Here is an 18,404-nt window from a genome sequence, read left to right on the forward strand (position 1 = left end):
GTGACATTTTAAGATAATACATTTTAGAGACAGTCTGATAGTGTGTTGTACATCAAATCTATTAGAAATGCACTGTGACCAGTAATAAATATTGTCCTGTGTTAATTTTCCACTGCAGTGAGTAACTTGGGGATAAAATTCACAATGAAAAGAGGCTGATGTATGGGGATCAACAAAGCAGAGAATGAGAAACACACATGGGTTGGATAAAAGCCTCTATTCTAGCAGCCTGTCTGACAGACAGCTGCTCTGACAATAAACTTACAACTGTGACATTTTCTGGAAAAAGGCAGCCATCCTCACTGCTCAGACATTAGATACAACCCCAGTTTGAAATGTTGTAACCAGGTGATGGGTTTCTGAAGTAAAGTCCATATCCTCTGTACCCCTCACATGTAAAACGTGGTGGGATCGGAGAGACTGGCTGCTCTGACACTGGCACTGGAATAACAGCCCATGATGCAAGTAAATGAAACCAAACACTGTACAAACATACCATTTCTTTTTATTTTCATCCACAGGGAAAACATTTTCACAGGTTTGTATTAACAGCAACATAACACATTATTAGGTGCACTTAAAACTAACTAACTAACTTGATAAATAAAAAAGAAGACAGTAAAAAAAAAGAGGCACACAAGGTAACATGATTGTTTTTGGGGTTTTTTTTGTTTTAAATACAAGTAAATAGTCTTTACTGCTGCTGGATTTTGCAAACTCAGGTCCATGTCTTATTTTATTTCAAGTCTGGCTCACAATAAATTAACACATAAATAGATCACTGTGAGCTGTGGTGGAATTTGCAGTAAATTTTCTCTCATGCTCACAAGATTTACCATCAAAAGCTTGTTTGTTTGTTTGTTTGGGAGACTTGCTTGCGAGTCTCATATTGGTAATGTTTCCAATAGAGTTCACCAAGAGTTTTTTTGGTTCCAAGGAAAAGGTTAGTGTCTCGTGACACTAGTGATAAAACAATCCTTGACATGTAAATAGCTGCCAAGCATCAAGACTCTGCTTGTGTCTTAAATTTGCTACTTAACACATCATATGAGTGAGTTAATATCTAGTTTCGACTAATTAAGTCCGTTAGTAAGTAATTCAAGTTAGCTGTCACAGCCTCAGACACATGTAAGTATAAAAACAAGACATATTTTGTGTAAGTGTAAGCAGCACAAGTTCATTAACACAGTGACTCAATCAAGGCAACATTACAGCTCAAAATGTAGTTTAAAAAAGAAGATTCTGTTCATTTACATTATATTACAATTAATGCATCTCCTTCATACCGCTAGGTGAAAAGAACCACTTTATTCCCCATCTATCCAACTGCAAAAAGTAAACCTCTCTGTTTTGAACACTTCCTCACACAAATTATTGGGCATTATTAGGCAGTAAGTGATACGGATGTCTAATCCAGCACATGTTGTACGATTACATACCTACAGCAGGTTACCTTACGGCTTTACAGGTTACTCTTTTGTTTTTTGATGTATTTCATCTAGGATTATCTTCTAACAATTACCTAAATGTTAGTTACATGTTTAATGTTGTATTAAATCATTCACATTTCTCATCATCTCACTAAAATGTGCAATTTTGGTGGATATTTCTGTGTCAGAACTCACTTTGTTGCCAATTACAGTTTGATTTATAACTGCTTCACATATCAAAATAACCCTGTATTTAATGACACAGCAACATGGACATGGACATTGAGATAATATCACATAATAATGTTTTTGAGAGACTGAATAACCAGTTTTAAGCTGGCAGCAGATATATGGCGTCAGCCTTGGACATCCTGTTTGCAAACTGCAGTTAGAGGTTAAAACAGCGCTCAGTAATCAAGGTATTTGTCCCCTTTCAGTTCATAACATGTAGTATTCAGTTCAGTGCTTAATTTTCAACAATCTCTCAGTACAAACAACAACAAGGCCGTAGTTTGTGTTATTGTTGTACTAGATTGCATTATGGTGTAAGACTGTTTTCATCCTCCCTCTATACGCCCAAATACAGACAGACAGGTAAACTGGATGATGTTAACTTTCCTGATAAAAAGTAATTCTTTATGTGCGTGAACAGTTAATCCGACTTGACTTTCTGGCTACTTCACTTGTTTTAATGGGGGAATTAATGCAGCTGCAGCCTCTGAGTTAACACATTCAGTTTGTGGTTGGGTGGCCTCGGTTTACAGTTGACTCACAAAGTGAGGGCCATCATCTACCATCCAGTGCCCTTGAGTGTCATCTGCAGCTCTCTGGGGAGCTCTTCTTTGGATAACCTGAAAGGTAACGACAGAGAAGACAACAGCACGTTTAAAACCATGAATAATATGTGGTGAGATGTGTGTGTGATATATAATAACACAGACTTAATTTAGTGGTATGCAAATGTATCTGGTGTAGAGTTGCGCCAATTAATCGATTAGTTGTCAACTATTACATTAATTGGCAACTATTTTCAATCAATCAATCAATATACTTTATTAATCCCCAAGGGGAAATTCCGTATGATAATCCGTTTGATAATCGATTGAACGGTTTGAGTACTTTGTTTTAAAAGACAGCAAAAATTCTTTAATTTCAGCTTCTTAAAAGTGAATATTTTCTGGTTACTTTACTCCTCTATGACAGCAAGATGAATGTCTTTGGGTTGTGGACAAAACTGTGGACTTTGGGAAACATTTTTCACCATTGCCTGACATTTTATAGACCAAACAACTAATCTATAAATCAAGAAAATACCTGACAGATTCACATAATGAAAAACATTGTTATTTGTAGTTCTAATCTAGTATTTAGTTTTTTATACATGGTCTCCTGTAGCATCCTAAGTTACTCATATTTTGCTGTGACTACTGACTATTCAGGACTTTGAGTATAAATTCTATACGAATTCTACTAAATCTGAGTAAATATCAACAACCGACACAACGCTTCACTGTTTAACATGAGATTTTCAATATGCATATAAACCTCCTGCCTGCATCCCAAATATAAACTTCAAACATTAATATACAGTGTATGTTTCTATTAGAAATATGGAAAAAAAGTTTTTCTTATTTCACCAACATAAAATGCCTGTCGAACTACACATAAAAACCAAAAAATAAAAGCAAAAAAACATTAATTCAGCAGACCCATCAAGAAATCCAAATTAGCATTAAAATAGCAGATCAATTTCCAAAATACAACCTAATCCTAAATTGCTTTCTTTTCCAGCAGCTTTGGTGTGTTACAAGCTGCTTTTTCCATGTATCATTCCACGCATTAAAAAGTCACTTTGGGCGACTGCACCGTGAAAATCAATCATGTATGATAGTCAGTGGATAAGTGAAAGTAATATCCTGCCTTTAAATACTAATTAAATTCAGTCAGTTAATTAATTGTGACCACTTGTTGCTGGTTACCTGTTCATGGTAGTTCTGATTGTGGTACGTCAACTCCCGAGCAGGTATGTTTTTAACTCTGACTGCTCCCTGTCGGTCAAGAGAATGGGACCTGGGGGCTTTGAGCTGACTCCGCTGGTGCCACGACTTGAGCTGTTCGTTCACTACATGCTGTGGGAGACCACTGGAGCGGTAGTGTGGATGGTCCCACTGAGCTGGGGCGGGGGAGTATCTGATATCAGCAGGTAAAGGCCTCTGTGCTCTCTGGTGGGGCACTGCAGCATCTTTATACCAATACTCATATCTGTTGGAGGAACAGGGAGCCTGCTGGGCGTAGTAGCTACGGGCCAAGTCCAGATCAGGTGAGTAGACCATTTCTTCATTGTGATAGGCTTTGTGAAAACTGGGGCTGGACTGGTGCCTGGGATTATGGTAAAAGCCAGTTTGTGGGAAGGCTTGAGGTCTATAGCTGCCAACTGGGCTAGAGTGTGGGAATGCAGACTGATACTGTCTGGACAAATCAGAGGGTAACTCCTGACACGGTGAGCTGTTGTAAGACGTGAACGAGTGTTCAGAGTTGCTATCCTCTGAGCTAGCAGGGTTTCCATAGTTCACTGCAGGGGGCGGAGTCTCTGGTACAGTTATCGCGTATTCAGTCAGTCGCCTCCTTGGACCTCTGGTGCGACCACGGTCCTTCTCAAATGGAGATTCAGGGTTGGATAACCTGTGCAAATCACACAAGATATTCAGTTACATGGCAAGTGCATTAGTATAGCTACTTTTAAAATATGTACATCTCAAAAGTAAATGATATTTCTGCGATTTGCAGTTAATCACAGCTGTGGTGCTGTCATACCGTCCTGTAGACGTGTCTGAGGCGCGGTTACCGCGGAGGGAGAATTGTCTGTGCACACGCATCTCTGGTGTGGAAGGCGTGCTGTTCGCCTGGGTGCGGCTCAGCCTCAGGTTAGAAACTTGCAGCGGTAGAGCGGATTGTGCTAAGCAAACCTCCAACGGCGGCAACAACTCAGTTTTGGCCGGACTGCTGAGAAATCATAAAAATGACAGCACAAGCACTGTTAGAGTTTCGCAGTTTTTTTTTTTAATGCAAAAAAAAATCTGAAATTAACTTGAAAAAATATCCAGGTTTTATTCCAGTGATCAAACACTGCACAATTAAGCCTGAATTCTAACTCTGCATTGAGCTGTCATTATAAATCAGAAGGATTTATAGTACTGTGTTGGCTCTTCCCATTAAGTGTTGTAGCACGCGTGCAAAAGCAGATGGCAGTGTTGCACGTTGATGAGCATCACTGATGCCTGCTTTGTAATACACGACAAGCACAAGAGGGTTGGCACTGGAAATTGAAAGTGTAATTTTTTTCTTATCCAAAGAATCCAAACTGGATCATTTCACACACAAGCTTTCTAATACAACTGATATCCACAAAATCTGCACTTCACGCACCACGTTGCAATCCAAGAAACACAAACCACACTTTGCTTTTCCAAATCTGAAAGCTTGATGAACAGGAACGGAGTCATGGTGGATGGTCTGCGTTACCTCGTCTTGCTGGAGGAGCGCGACTTCTTGCTCTTCTGGTACGGTTGGTCAAGACTCGACTCTGCCCACGGGGAGTGCTGGATGGGAGGATCGTCGTATAAAGGGCTCGAGTTTAAACTCAGTGTGGAGTCCAGGCTCAGATGGGGAGACTGGCTCGGGGTCAGCGGCGTGGGCTGTTGAGCCACAGATGGAGACATGTAGGAGCTGTCTATGAAGGACTGGGAGGACACAGGGGGTGGCTGGGGAGGGTCGGGCTCTCCTGGACAGGGGAGTCCTGAGGACAGTTGTGATGACTGGCTTGTCACTTCTAGAGAAAAACAGAAATGATATATTTTATAATACATGTAAGTTATTCATGCATTTCCTCTATTGATCCTTTTTATGTATTCTTTAAGGAAAGTCAGTGTTTAAAATAAATGGACTCATAAATCCACATTTTATGTTGTATGGCAAATGTTTAAACCACAAAAGTCGGTCTTACTCTCACTACACTAGTTTTAAAAGCTTTTCCACTTGTAGAAATGTCATAGTCTTACCTTCATCTTGCACTACAGAATCAGACAGAGAACTGTCATCAGATGTACCCAGATCTGAAAAACAACAGGAAAAACACTTTGATTTATATGTGAAGTATCGAATGATACATTTCTACAAATATATGAAAAGGATGGCTCATTTAAGGTTATCAAGCGATGAAGTGAATGTCTTTTAATTCCCTACACACAAGATTACATAAGATGTATTTGGTGCCAAAATTATCTTCTCGTTTGCCTGGGCACCTCTCACCTTGTTGTGCAATATTAAAAGCAGGAAGCGGTGATGATCGACCGTGCTCCAGTCGCAGCTGAAAGGCAGTCTCTTGTAGATGTTTCAGTTTTTTTTCCTCTCTCTTGACCTGCTGGAACCGGCTCTTTCTAACAGCCTTACTCAGGTGAGCCTCCTTGCAGAGCTTGCGCGCCGCCTCGTATATCTTCAGCTGGAGCGCTAACTCAGCATCTACTAAAGTCAGTTCTGACTCCTGAGAAAGTTATAGCAGGGGGACAAGAGACAGACGACAATGTGACTACTGGAACACTGCACGTCCTTGGGTGTTACACATTGTCTAAAAATGACATTATTCGGCTTCTAAATGGTTCTTATACCTCTGCTCCTTGAGGGATGCTTTGTTCGTCCAGTTTAAACTGAGCACCGATACGTCTGCGAATCTGCGGAGGCTTCTCTCCTGGCAGGAGAGGATAATCATCTGACAGTCGGCCTGTCAACTCCTAAACAACACAGAAAATGTCATAAATCCAACTGTCCACAAAGCAACATTTGAACATGAGTAAAAGTTTATTTTTCTGAAGACAGATCCTGTCTTAGTGAAATTGTTCTGTGAAATAGAGACGTCTTTTCAAACGCTAATAAATCCTTTAAGTTTAGTTTAGTTCAAATAAAGACACACACATCTCCTCAAGGAGTTAATTCAGCCATGTCTGCGGCAGTTTTGAATTGATAAAGTATCATGTTCTGCTCTTCTTACATGTTGAGGCACATAGGTTCAAAGAATCTGTTGCACAATTCTGCGTTTGCAGAGATTTCCTTTCACAACACATTCCTTGGGTCTCACTTTTTCACTGCATTGAGTATCCGTGTCCAAACTGAACCCAGAGCGTGACAGCACAGTTACTGACTTCGTTCAGAAGCGTCATAAAAACCATGTTACTTTGAGTCACTCCTGGCTAGCCACCTCTGCGACACACAATAACGTAAGTATGGTTTGTTCTTTTGTCACTGAGAGAGGGGAGAGGCATCATCCCATTAGTTCACCTGAGCATGTCCCAACAGGAGTGCCCAGCCCGAGTGTCAACAGGAAAGAATGATCAGTCCTGGGATTTTACCCTGAAGCGCCAACACATGTCAGAGATTCTCCAAAAGGAGTACGTGTCCAGTTTCGAAATGACGCTGTGTCGCAATTTGTCGTGTTTATTTTATAATTCACTATGAAGAGAGAAAGAGAGGCAGTAAATACTGAAAATGAAGGCAAGTGACAAGAGACTCATGCTTCAATTCAAATCCAGGCTGTTGTGGGAACACTGAAATTGCTTTGGTCAACTGAGCAATCACGATACCTGTTCAAAAGCTACGAGGCATTAAAAGAATCTCACTGCAACCACATTGCGTGGTATCATTTCACTACATAATGTGTTCATCAAACATCCTGCACTAAACTGCCCCACCTATTTAATCTTTTCTAAAAGGTGCTGAATCATATGCAGCATGGTGAGTTTTACTTTGTCTGGGTCTATTAAAACCTTAAGTTTTTAATGAGCTTAGATTGTCAAGATTATGTGACTCATTTCTTCTACAATGTGTTTTCATTGTAATTTTCTTATGCAGACTCATTTGTTTTCAAACTGTTGGCCTGTTGATTTGCAGATTACTGTTACTTACAGCCTCTCGGATGCAGAGTTTCTTCAGCTCCAGTATGCAGATCTCCAGTCGGTCTTGGAGAGCCTGGTGTTTGAGCTTCATGGCCCGTGTGTGCGTGGTCACATCCTTCGTATGCGTCGTTGGGCTGTCAGAGCCTGAGTGCAGCAACAGGAAAGAAGCATATTGATTGAGATTATGAGACTGAAGTGTGACTGTCTAGCACGTTTCATTCAGTACTATGAGACCGTAAGTAAGTGGAAATTAAAGTAGAAATTACTGAGTGAAACCAAAACCTAAAGCAGTTGCACATTTCACTCCAAAGGAAAAAAAAAAACAAAGTAAAAGCAAATTGGGACATCAAATAATATGAGGGGCTTTTCACAAATTTCAAGAGTTCAATAGAAATGTCGACTGAAAGGCTTCTTTGTCTTGATCTATAATATGAAAAGATAATTAATTAAATAGGACACAAAAGCATTTATAAATACACAGAGCTGAGAGGTGAATGGGTACACAGAAGCCCTGCAATAAACCTTTTATGAAGCTTATCATGTTCAGTTCTTGTTGACATTTGTCAGAAATGTGTTGATTCAACTCTGTGGTCGTTTGGGAGACTGTTGGTTTTTTCTGCTGTTGAATTGCATTGCGTTACACTGAAAAGGTGTTTTATTATTAACTGGCAACTCATTGAACAAATGCGTGTCATGAGCGTGAACAAATGTGTATTTTCATAAGTAAATCACAATGAAAACAAAGCTTATCAACCATGCAAGAGAAAAGGAACATTTACTTATAAATTAACATCCATGAAAATAATGTCTTAGCTCTTGTCGCTACAACTTCATTTATTTATCAGTCAAAGGTCCCATGTGATGTTTAAGCGATAAAAAAAAACTTGTAGAAGTTAAAAATCCCCTCACATTCCATGGGCTTCATGTTAATCTTTGCTTTGCTAACTCCCGTGTGCTTTTTCCCGTTCTATTTTATCATCATTTTTTTGTTGCCATGTAAGCATTCTGGCATGCTAATACTAAGGAGCCACCGTACATTCAGATTAACTCTGGAGGCCACTGCAGACACAATGATCCCATTCAAAAGAACGCACCTTTTGTTTTTATCGTTGTTTTCATTAGTGGCATGCAGAAGGAGAGGCAGGACCTTCGATACCATAAACAGTGTTTGAGTGTTGGACTTGTGTTGTCTGCAGCCTTGGTGACTAATGACATTAAGATTAGTCTCAGGGCTGTGGGAGTGGCTTCAGGCAAAATGCATTGAGCACCACATACCTTCAGAGATTATTAACAGAGTCCCTGCAGGTACTGACAAACGTCGGAGGTGCGACAGGAAAGAAGTGTGACAGCACCACAATAGGGCAAAGAATTCCTCCTCCTAGAGCGACAATCGCCCTATTCTTTGTAGATTGACACTTTTTCTTTGCATAGAGTAGACGTCACGTGGCTCAATTAAGGCGCAAGGAATGTCAAAAAGGGCAGAACTAATCGCTAGACACTTTTGGGCGAATAAAACGAGACTGCAGAAGTTGGTTAATTCTTTACTATTGCTACCATATGGGACTGAGAGAATAACGTAGACGACCAAATATTAAGAGCAACATATTAACTCAAGCTGCACCTGTTAAATTGATTAAACATTTCAATCAAATGTCAGAAAAGAGTGAAAAATGCCCATCAAAATTTTTAAAAACCTGATTACGTATTCAAAGGGCTTATTTTATCTGATCAACAGTCGAAAATGAAAAAAACATTCAGCTTTAAGTCACATAAAAAAACAAAAAAAACCCCCAAAATATTCATCACTGTGAAGCTGGAGCCAGAAAAGTTTAACCATTTATATCTCTTCAGCAAAAATGCCAAACTTATAGCTAGTTTATAATCTGTCAATCAGCCAATCAATTGTTTCATGTCCATATTCACATAATTTCTTATTATTTTCTACTGAATAAAAATCAGACATAATGTCAGCCCAGAGAAAGAGTTGTAAAGAGCTTTTTGTGGATCCAGAATACACAGTCGTGATGCTAGTCTCTGATGCTGCAGTCAGTCGAAAACAAAGGAAAAACAGGCTGAGGGTGTGGAGTCAGAAAGAACTGGGCTTTCCAGACCTCTGCAGCCTGATGCTCATCTCTGCTTGAGGCCTGATGCTCGAGGCTATGTTAGCCACTACGAGCATAACACACACACTCTGCGACAGAGCTGTCGCTGGTCAAGCTGCTTTGTGGGTAATGTAGGCTCCATGATGTCTCTGGTTCTGCTGCATCATTTTTTTTATCCTTTTTTAAAAAGCCCTGTACATTGTGAGTACGACAGTGTTACAGGAACACTGAAGTGGTGGAGTTCTCTTTTAACCGGGATCATTTTCATTGAGTCCTCCATGTCGTGCAGGACACAGCCACTAATCTGGCAGCACGTCATATTGGACCACATGGATTTTAGCCCTTGCCTGAGTTTTCACATGACAACTTGTTTTCTTTTACAAAGTGAATGAGTTTCACTTGTTTTAAACGCGCTGGAGTTACTACATAAATTAAGTCTGGCGTGGGCTGAGGTGTGGAGTTGATGTAAAAATGTAGATTAGTTTACTGAGGATGTGATTAAGATCTCTCCTGCTGGGAAGATTATGACACAGTTAACTCCATGAAATCTGATATTATGGTGTTATTCTCTGACTGGATGTGATTTTGCTAAATGTTGGCTGTTTCACTAACGGTGTTGCAAAGAAAGGAGAAGTGTGTCAGGAAAAGATTTATGTTACAAACAAAATCTCAGTTTATGAGCAGTGACACAGAAATGAGTAGGTAGAAGTGAATTATGTCTTTGGCAGAAAGACATCAACATCTTAATAACGTGACTCAATTAAAAATAACAGCTGTGTTACTTGACAGATAACTGTGCTTATAGAAGTTGATAAATGTTATATTATCTCTGACTACTGATGTAGTCATGTTGAGTGTTGAACTTAAGGTACTGATCATTTGACATTTTGTTTGCTCAAGGGCCTGTGGTCACTTCATTTAGTTATATACAACATAAATATGATCACATACATTTTAATAAAACTTAATTGGTAATGCTGCTGTTTGCCTTTTGTTTGAGGTCATTTTAAAGCAGGTGCTGCGATAAAATTACCAGATTATTGGACTAAGGTGTGTGCTTAGTTTCAACACTGATTTGGGCCTCCAGCGATGGTCTACAGGCTTTTTAGGTCAATGTGTAATTCAAATCAATGGTGTAAGTGTTTGTCAGTATTCATTTAAAGTCTGAAAAGTTTTGAAAAAAACATTTTGAAGAGCAAAAGCTCAAATCTCCACGTTCATTTAATAAAGCTGCCCAGTGAGTCTCTCAGACACATTTGGGCAAACAACCATTTACCGCCCAGCTTCTGCTAATTTCAGGTCTCATGATGCCGGCCATTGTCGCTGATGAAGATTCAATCAAGATTTAATATGGCCAAACACCAAACTTTACACAAAAATATCTGTGACTTCAACAGTTGTGTTGAGAAATGTTTCAAAAACGTTTTAAGTGAAATGTGAAATGTTTCACCTGAATGAAGGATGATGCCGCTGTCAGTGTCGCTGATCTCTCCGGTGCCCTCCATGTCAGTAAATCGATCTGTTGCTGCTCTTTAGTGGACGATGCAGATGCTCACCATTTCCTGTAAAGCGTGATTTCAGTGTTAGTGCCCATTACAATTTTCTGATGAAGTCAACATCAAATTTAATTTCACAAAAGTCAGGGATCATTTGTGGCTTAAAAATGTACACATTTCTGAGCAGCTGTTTGGAAAGGTTTTAGTGCACATTAAGTAATACAAAAGAAAAGATTAGAAAAAGTGAAAAATGTCCCCAGAATTAAATGAGTAAACAATATCTAACATTCCACATTGTTTTGTCTTGTGTTGTTTCAAAAGACCAAACCAGAACAGATTCAAACTGTGACATTTTATACCAGAAAGCAGCACAGTGTTGAAGCCAGCAGCTGCTGGGAGTATGTTCAAGGGTAGAAAAACACAACAAACACTCCAGGATAAAATGAGATTACAAGTAACTGGTCATTAGGCTATGAACAGAAGCAATAGATTAACACAGAGCTTTCCAAAGGCTGCCCATTACTAAACCTGTTGTTTTAGTGATTCAGGTGTGACCTGCCTCCTTGACCCTACAGTCAAGTGTAGTCATAGTCTCCCACAGCGTGACTACACATACATGTTGCAAAGTCTAGGGTGTTTCCTGTGACTGCGTTTTTGTTAGTCTCTGATGTCACATGATCACCGGTATCTCACTCCTTCAGATAAGCGGTCTCGGGACGCATGAGCCATATATCCAGCTGGTGTCCAATAAAAACTGTGAAACTCGTTGGTTAGATAATTAACTAAGATAATACAGGAATGTGACAGTGGCTACATACCAACACACATGGGAAGTTCGGTAGGAAGCTCCTCAGCAGGCATTGTTTTCAGGAACATACAACAACATGCGATAAGCAACATACAATGAGCTGTTTCAACCATATGTTGGTCCAGACACATAGAGACACTCTATAAAAACGTATCCCATTATCACCCTGAACATGACATATCCTCCACTCAGCGCATGTGACTGTGACTCGAGCTTTCACACCTAGAAATCGAAAACAATTTGCTGCTCTGTTTGAAAAATAAATGTAAAGCTATGCTGGGTTTTGCAGAAATGTAAAGAGAATCTACAGTCTTTGTTATCCTCTAATACTTACTACAAAAAAAATACTTTGCCCTGATTGGGCAGGCATTCGTTTGCACGCTGCTCCATTTTTTCTGTATATCTACACACTATAAAATTACACGCAGCAGTTAGTGTTCAAGCATTACAATGATGATCAATTTAATAACAACAAAAAACAAAAATGTACAGACATAAACTCACCGAGGCTGCAACTCACTGACTTATCGTCTATAAAATGTCTGAGAATATTGAGGAGTGCCCATCACATGTTCCCAGAGACTTTCTGTAGCTTTTTTTTTTCCTTTCCAAACAGCCGACCAAAATCTGAAGTTATATCATTTACAACGATACAATGAAGACAAAAGCAGCAAATCTTCACATATGAAAGGCGTGAACACTCATATGTTCTGTGCTTTTGCCTGATAAATGACATAAACGATTATTCAATTATCAAAAACGGCCACAGATTCCGCTTTCTTGTCATTTCAGTCATGATGGTCGACTAAGTGATTAATCAACTAATCGTTTCAGAGTTAAAAACCCAAAAATATGTTGATCTGACAGTGCTTAATATATCAAGTAGGTAATTTGTCAGTACACACAAAGACACGCTGTACTCAGGGGTTTTTATACGCCTGAGAGTGTTGTGAGTTTTCAGATTCCCACTCACCAGCCCAGGGTTTAATAATCACTGAAATCTCTTGAAAAACCAGCAGAAATCCGTCCACCAAACAAGGATGGAAGCGAAACTACTGAAGAAATTCGACTGACTGTAGATGTGCAGTATCGGTCATGAACGGTACCTAACATGAACTGTCGCAGTCTAACATTTAACAGTTCAAATACACTCACAAATACATTTAAGTATGGGTGTTAACAAACTGTACTGATCTACAAAATATTGGCTGAAGGCATTTCCTCCCATTACTTTAAAACAACTATCAGTGTAAATACCACAGGAAAAAACAATCACATCTCACTGACATGATGTGTGTAAAAGCATGAATGTCTCAATATGAAATATAACTGAAACGGTGACAGCCACTCCACATTAATCCAAACTCAGTTTTGATGAGACACCAGGTGAATCCAAACAGCTAAAGCATTTGAAACACTGCAAACTGGACAACAAATAAAAAATCTACTTACTTAAATGAGAAACTTAGAAAAACTGTCAAAATCCAAAAGAGCGAAAGCCTTCCCTCAGAAATCCTGACTTGAATGGAAATGCACAAAACCCGAGCTGCGTATAGTGTGGACAGGAATGAGAGCCCTGCCCACTGAGAGCGCTGCCTGCTGAAGAGGAGTGGCCTCATACAGAGCCGAGGCCTGAACACTCGAGTCAGTATCAAGTAACACAGCACTCCTGTCTGAGATTGAAACTGTGTCAACAACAATGACAAAGATCCTGAGAAATTACACTTCACTCTGCCTTCTTATCAGTGTACTAATAGGTGGGTGGTGCCATCCTGACCAAAACGTGGCCCCCGTCACAAAAGCACTGTGACTATAAAAGGCAGACGCATCACGACAAAGATCAGAAGCCAGGAAAAAAAAAACAACATTTAGCTATAATGTCAGTTTGAGGACTGAAACGATAAGCTGATTTCCAGGAAAATGTAAGCATCATGCAGCGCATTCATCAAATAAAAAATGTCAAATATATCCCGTTTCCAGCTTCTCAAATATGACGACTCCCTGCTTTTCTTTATGTTTTATGATGGCAAAGTAAATTTATATTGGTTGTGAACTGCCTTTTCTGCCCAAACCTTCCAATCTGGATACTTATGATGGGCATTGTATTTTTTGGCATTTTATGGACCAGATGATTACTAGATTAAGTGACACTGATGTACTTGACAGATAGATAAATAAATAAATAATGAGAATATTCATTAGTTGCAGCCCTCATCAGCTTATCCACATGACATTAGTGACCCACAACTTTTTAAAGTCTCCACATTCTCTTAAAGTCTCATTCTCTGATCAACTTTGTCAGTAATTTCTGGGCTCTTTCTTTGTGCGACGTCTTATTTTAAAGCATAAATATATGAAGCTTTCTTCTTTCTCATGCTTTCTTCACTGGTTACAGAGGACTTTACGACTTAATAAATGACTGCTGATGACTCTCTCACACTCTCTACCTCTTTTGTTCTCAGCTCTGCACAAACAAAGATCAAATATCTGATCAATGTATTTCTACTGCCATCTCCTGGTTGTTCAAAGGGTGGGAAAAATGGATAATCGACTATGACAAGCTTTGATTTGCACATAGCTTCTTAAACTTCTCCACTTCTCTTCCTACTTCCAAACTACCAGTGCCAAGAGCCTTTTGTGGCCTGCCATTTTTGCCCCCACTAAAGAGAGGGAAACACATGGTGGTGGGATAGTCTGCATGATTTACAGAGACTAAGAGGCAGCACCTGCTCTGTAACCGCATGGCTCACATTCATTCTGAATCTCAATATTCATTTTGGCTTTCCAGGAATGTCGGTGCTCAGACACTCTGGAAAAAGGTCCAGCAATTCCCAGACGCTCGAGAATCAGATCTCAAATGACACGGCACCGAGAGAGCGGCAGCCTCGGTCACAAAAGCAGCAGATATTTGGTTCAGTAACTTCGACATGTAGGTTTCACAGTGTGAGCTCAACTGGCCACATTTCACAGAAGCCTGTATGTTTGGCACTGACAACACATAAATCAGACAGATTATTTCAATCTGTCTGATTTCTTGCATTATGATGTATTTATTTGGTGAGTTATAGTCAGTATTTTCTCCATTGAAGCTATATTCAAATCCAGGACCCAGAATATCTTTTCTGGCTGTTACATTACATGAAATTGACATATTCTATATGTTTTGGCATCATTTTATAATAATTCCTCTGAAATTTAGACTAATTTACTTGGTATCTCTGGGAACTTTAGGCTCTCCACTAGAATTTAAAATTAAGTTATATGGGTTTGAACAAAGTTTGGCTGCACAGCATGAGTTGGGACACATTTAAACTTCTCTTTTACACAGAGCGGACACATCCATTAACAGGTCAGGGACCAGAAATGAAAGAAAGAATTAAGACCAGAAAGAATGAAATAAAACTCAGAGTTCAAGATAAAAATAATCTTCTGTTTCTCTTCCATGTTAAAGTTAAAACTCCTGGGAAAAGTATAAAGAATGTTACCCCCCATTAATGACATTATGGACACATCTTGTGTAAACAGGCTGCATAACAAGAAGTTTGATAACCTACAATCTAATATAAGGGAAGTGCAGTCATGCAAATGATCATGGGAACCTATAGTTGAGAGGTTATAACAACACTTGTGTCAATGGCACTGTAGCTGCCTTCTTAAGAGAGAGCACTTTAAATGTGCCGCTTCTGTTTTATCACAAATTTCCTGTTTCAGTAACATCATTACAACAAATGTGCAGTTAAATCTGTCATGCTCCATGTGAAGACTAGTTAAACAACTTCCCACTGCACTGCTGTGCGACACACAGACTCATCCAGTGTTTAAGTAGCCAGTTGGTGGATGTCATGGGTAGTTTATATAAACCAGAGGTCCCTGAGAGACAGCAAGAGGGCTTTGTGTAGGCAACACAGCAGCTGGCAAAACAAATTCTTTACATATTCTTGAGTCCTTTTATAAGTGTACAGCTAGACTAGAGCTGCCAGTGTGTGGAGCCATCAGCTGCCAAGGGATCACACATTTTCCCCTCAATATTTCGCAACTTGGTTCTTCCACCAGGCGCTAATGGATGACTTTGCTGAAATGATGCTTAAATCTATGTGGTGCCATAAAAACTGCTATAAAATTACACTAATGTACCACGAATCCTAAAGCTCTAAAAGGCAAACAAAGCAGCTCTTGGAGTGAGTGGCTGGGTTCCCTCCCACCTCTCTCTGCCTGCAGCCAGTTTTAAGCCTCATGCTGCCTAAAGGCTTTAATTGCCTCCACTGAAGCTGTGAAAAAAACACAGTGGACGTATCTCAAATAACCAAGTGTGCAGAAGTGGTGTGTCTGATGTGGATTACTGAATAAGAAGTTTGTGCACCACCATGGAACTCATCGTCTACTCTAAACTGTGACCAAGCCCTAGACTGTGGCTGAGAGAGAACAAGATTAAACACATCGACACCATTTCAGAGGGAGGCGACTATAAGATCCGCTTTAGTAGCTTTAAAGTAGAAACCGTCCACAATGTCTTATAGTACTATGCTGTAGATATACACTACTCACAAAAAGTTAGGGATATTCGACTTTCAGGTGAAATATATGGAAAATGTAAAAAGTGAATGCTACAGTGATATTATATCATGAAAGTAGGGCATTTAAGTAGAAGCTTGCAATGGTAATTTTATTCATCTTAAACAATTTATTGAAAGAAAATCTAACAACAGTGGTAGGTATACCACAACAAAAAATTTTCAGTGTCTCAATAAATTGGGATGTGGCCAAAGGACGTCCACTCCTCTCCTTTCTGTGACTCTTCCAGTCTCTCTGTATCACTGTTACAACCTCCTGATGACACTCTGTGACCCTCTAAACTCAGTGAACACCTCCGTCTGAGGACTTCCTGTTTGAAGCCTCCAGTGTTGAGGTGCTGCTGATCAACTGTTAGGTGTCGTCTTGGTCTCATGATGTCAGAATGTGAACAGCATGATGAGGAGGACTGTTTAAATACCAATTCTAACTGAAGCAGGAAATGTATTGGTCGATTCATGGATCAAACCTGTTGTGAATGTTGCTGTTAAGCTTCTTGTTAGAGAACAGCAACTTGTGCAAAAAGAACTGAAACACTGAACAGTTGGACATGTGCATTCAAAAGTTTAGAGAAGGTCACATTAAGTTCACCTGGAAAGGTTAGAATGCATTTTAGGTTCATCCTGAAATTACACCTGAAAGCCGAATATCCCTAACTTTTTGTGAGTAGTGTATGTAGCATCAGCTTACTTGAGGTCTCCATTGAAGCTATATTCAAATCCAGGACCCAGAATATCTTTTCTGGCTGTAACATTACCTGAAATTGACATATTCTATATGTTTTGGCATTGTTCTATAATCATTTCTCTCAAATTTAGACTAATTTACTTGGTATCTCTGGGAACTTTAGGCTCTCTACTAGAATTTAACATGAAGTTATATGGGTTTGAACAAAGTTTGGCTGCACAGCATGAGTTTGTAATGACTGCCCCACAGGCTTGTCGGTGAGGTTTCGGGGGGTTAAGCCACTTTTGTCCTCTTGCCCCCCGGTCAGCGCTCAGGAATGTGTGGACAGCGGAAATATTTCAATGCTTAGAAATCACAAACTTATGGGACTACTACATTGAAGAAAATAGGGATTGTAAAGTTGTTTAAAAATCATTAGGTGTCCAATATCTCTCCTCTTCACAGTTCTGTATATAATGTGTCAACTTCATCAGGTTGGTATACTGTTAAACACATTTTAAAAAGGTATCACATGGTCCTGAATGGTGAATTCCAGTGTTCCTCTCAGCTTTAGTCTTCTTGAAAATGCTCTATGTTTCTGCAGAAAGAGGATGTTGCTCATAACTTCTCTGCTGGTCAGCGCAGTCATTTGTACATTTTATGTGATGCATTTAAACTTCTCTTTTACACAGAGCTGACACATCCATTAAGGGGCCAGGGGCCAGAAATGAAACCCAGAAGGAATTAAATGAACTCAGAGTTCAAGATAAAAATAATCAGCAGAAATCTTCTGCTTTCTGTTTCTCTTCCATGTTAAAGTTAAAACTCCTGGGGAAAGTATAAAGGATGTTACCTCCCATTAATGACATTATAGACACTGTTTACACCTGTAAAATACATCTGAATACTGTGAAAGCAAATAGATTTACACAATAAAGTCAAAGGAGCTTCAGTTAGAGTTGAAATAAGTGTCAGATAAAAATCTGTCTGGGGTTAAAAGCATAAATGGGGATATCAGTCAGCTTCATGAAGCTGCTGCTGGGCCTCGGCTCAGTCTCTAAAAGTTCAGAAACTCGCTTCAGCTGTGAGCTTTTCCCAAACCTTTAACTGCTCACAAAATACTTATTTTCAGCAGGAACAATGAGTTCAATAGCATTAATAAGCACATTGCTCACAGCACACAAGTTTGTTGAACTTTAAATACTTTTGGCTCTTACCTTAGCAGCCTGTTAGCTAGCTAGCTAGCTAGCTAGCATCGTGTCTCATCTGCATCCATACAGTCTGCTCTCCATTGGCTCCCAGTATTCAGCTGGAAGTTTATTTATATTTACACTCACACACAAAAAAAAACCTGACACTCGAGACCTAAAGTTGCGTCTCTGTGGTCT

The 18,404-nt window shown here is 39.5% G+C and overlaps 1 protein-coding gene across 1 annotated transcript; it reads right to left on the reverse strand.

Annotated features, from left to right (window-relative positions):
- Positions 1-501: 501 nt before the first annotated feature.
- Positions 502-13,296, reverse strand: inavab (innate immunity activator b). The gene is made up of 10 exons (XM_070845489.1): positions 13,234-13,296; positions 10,928-11,039; positions 7,386-7,519; positions 6,095-6,217; positions 5,739-5,970; positions 5,489-5,542; positions 4,953-5,259; positions 4,245-4,433; positions 3,410-4,112; positions 502-2,281 (listed from the first exon to the last, which is right to left on the reverse strand). The coding sequence occupies exons 2-10, from the start codon at positions 10,980-10,982 to the stop codon at positions 2,189-2,191; spliced, it is 1,890 nt and encodes a 629-aa protein (XP_070701590.1). The 5' UTR covers positions 10,983-11,039; positions 13,234-13,296; the 3' UTR covers positions 502-2,188.
- Between the last annotated feature and the right edge of the window lie 5,108 nt (positions 13,297-18,404).

This window comes from Pempheris klunzingeri, chromosome 2 (genome assembly GCF_042242105.1).
Source record: "Pempheris klunzingeri isolate RE-2024b chromosome 2, fPemKlu1.hap1, whole genome shotgun sequence".
NCBI lineage: Eukaryota > Metazoa > Chordata > Actinopteri > Acropomatiformes > Pempheridae > Pempheris > Pempheris klunzingeri.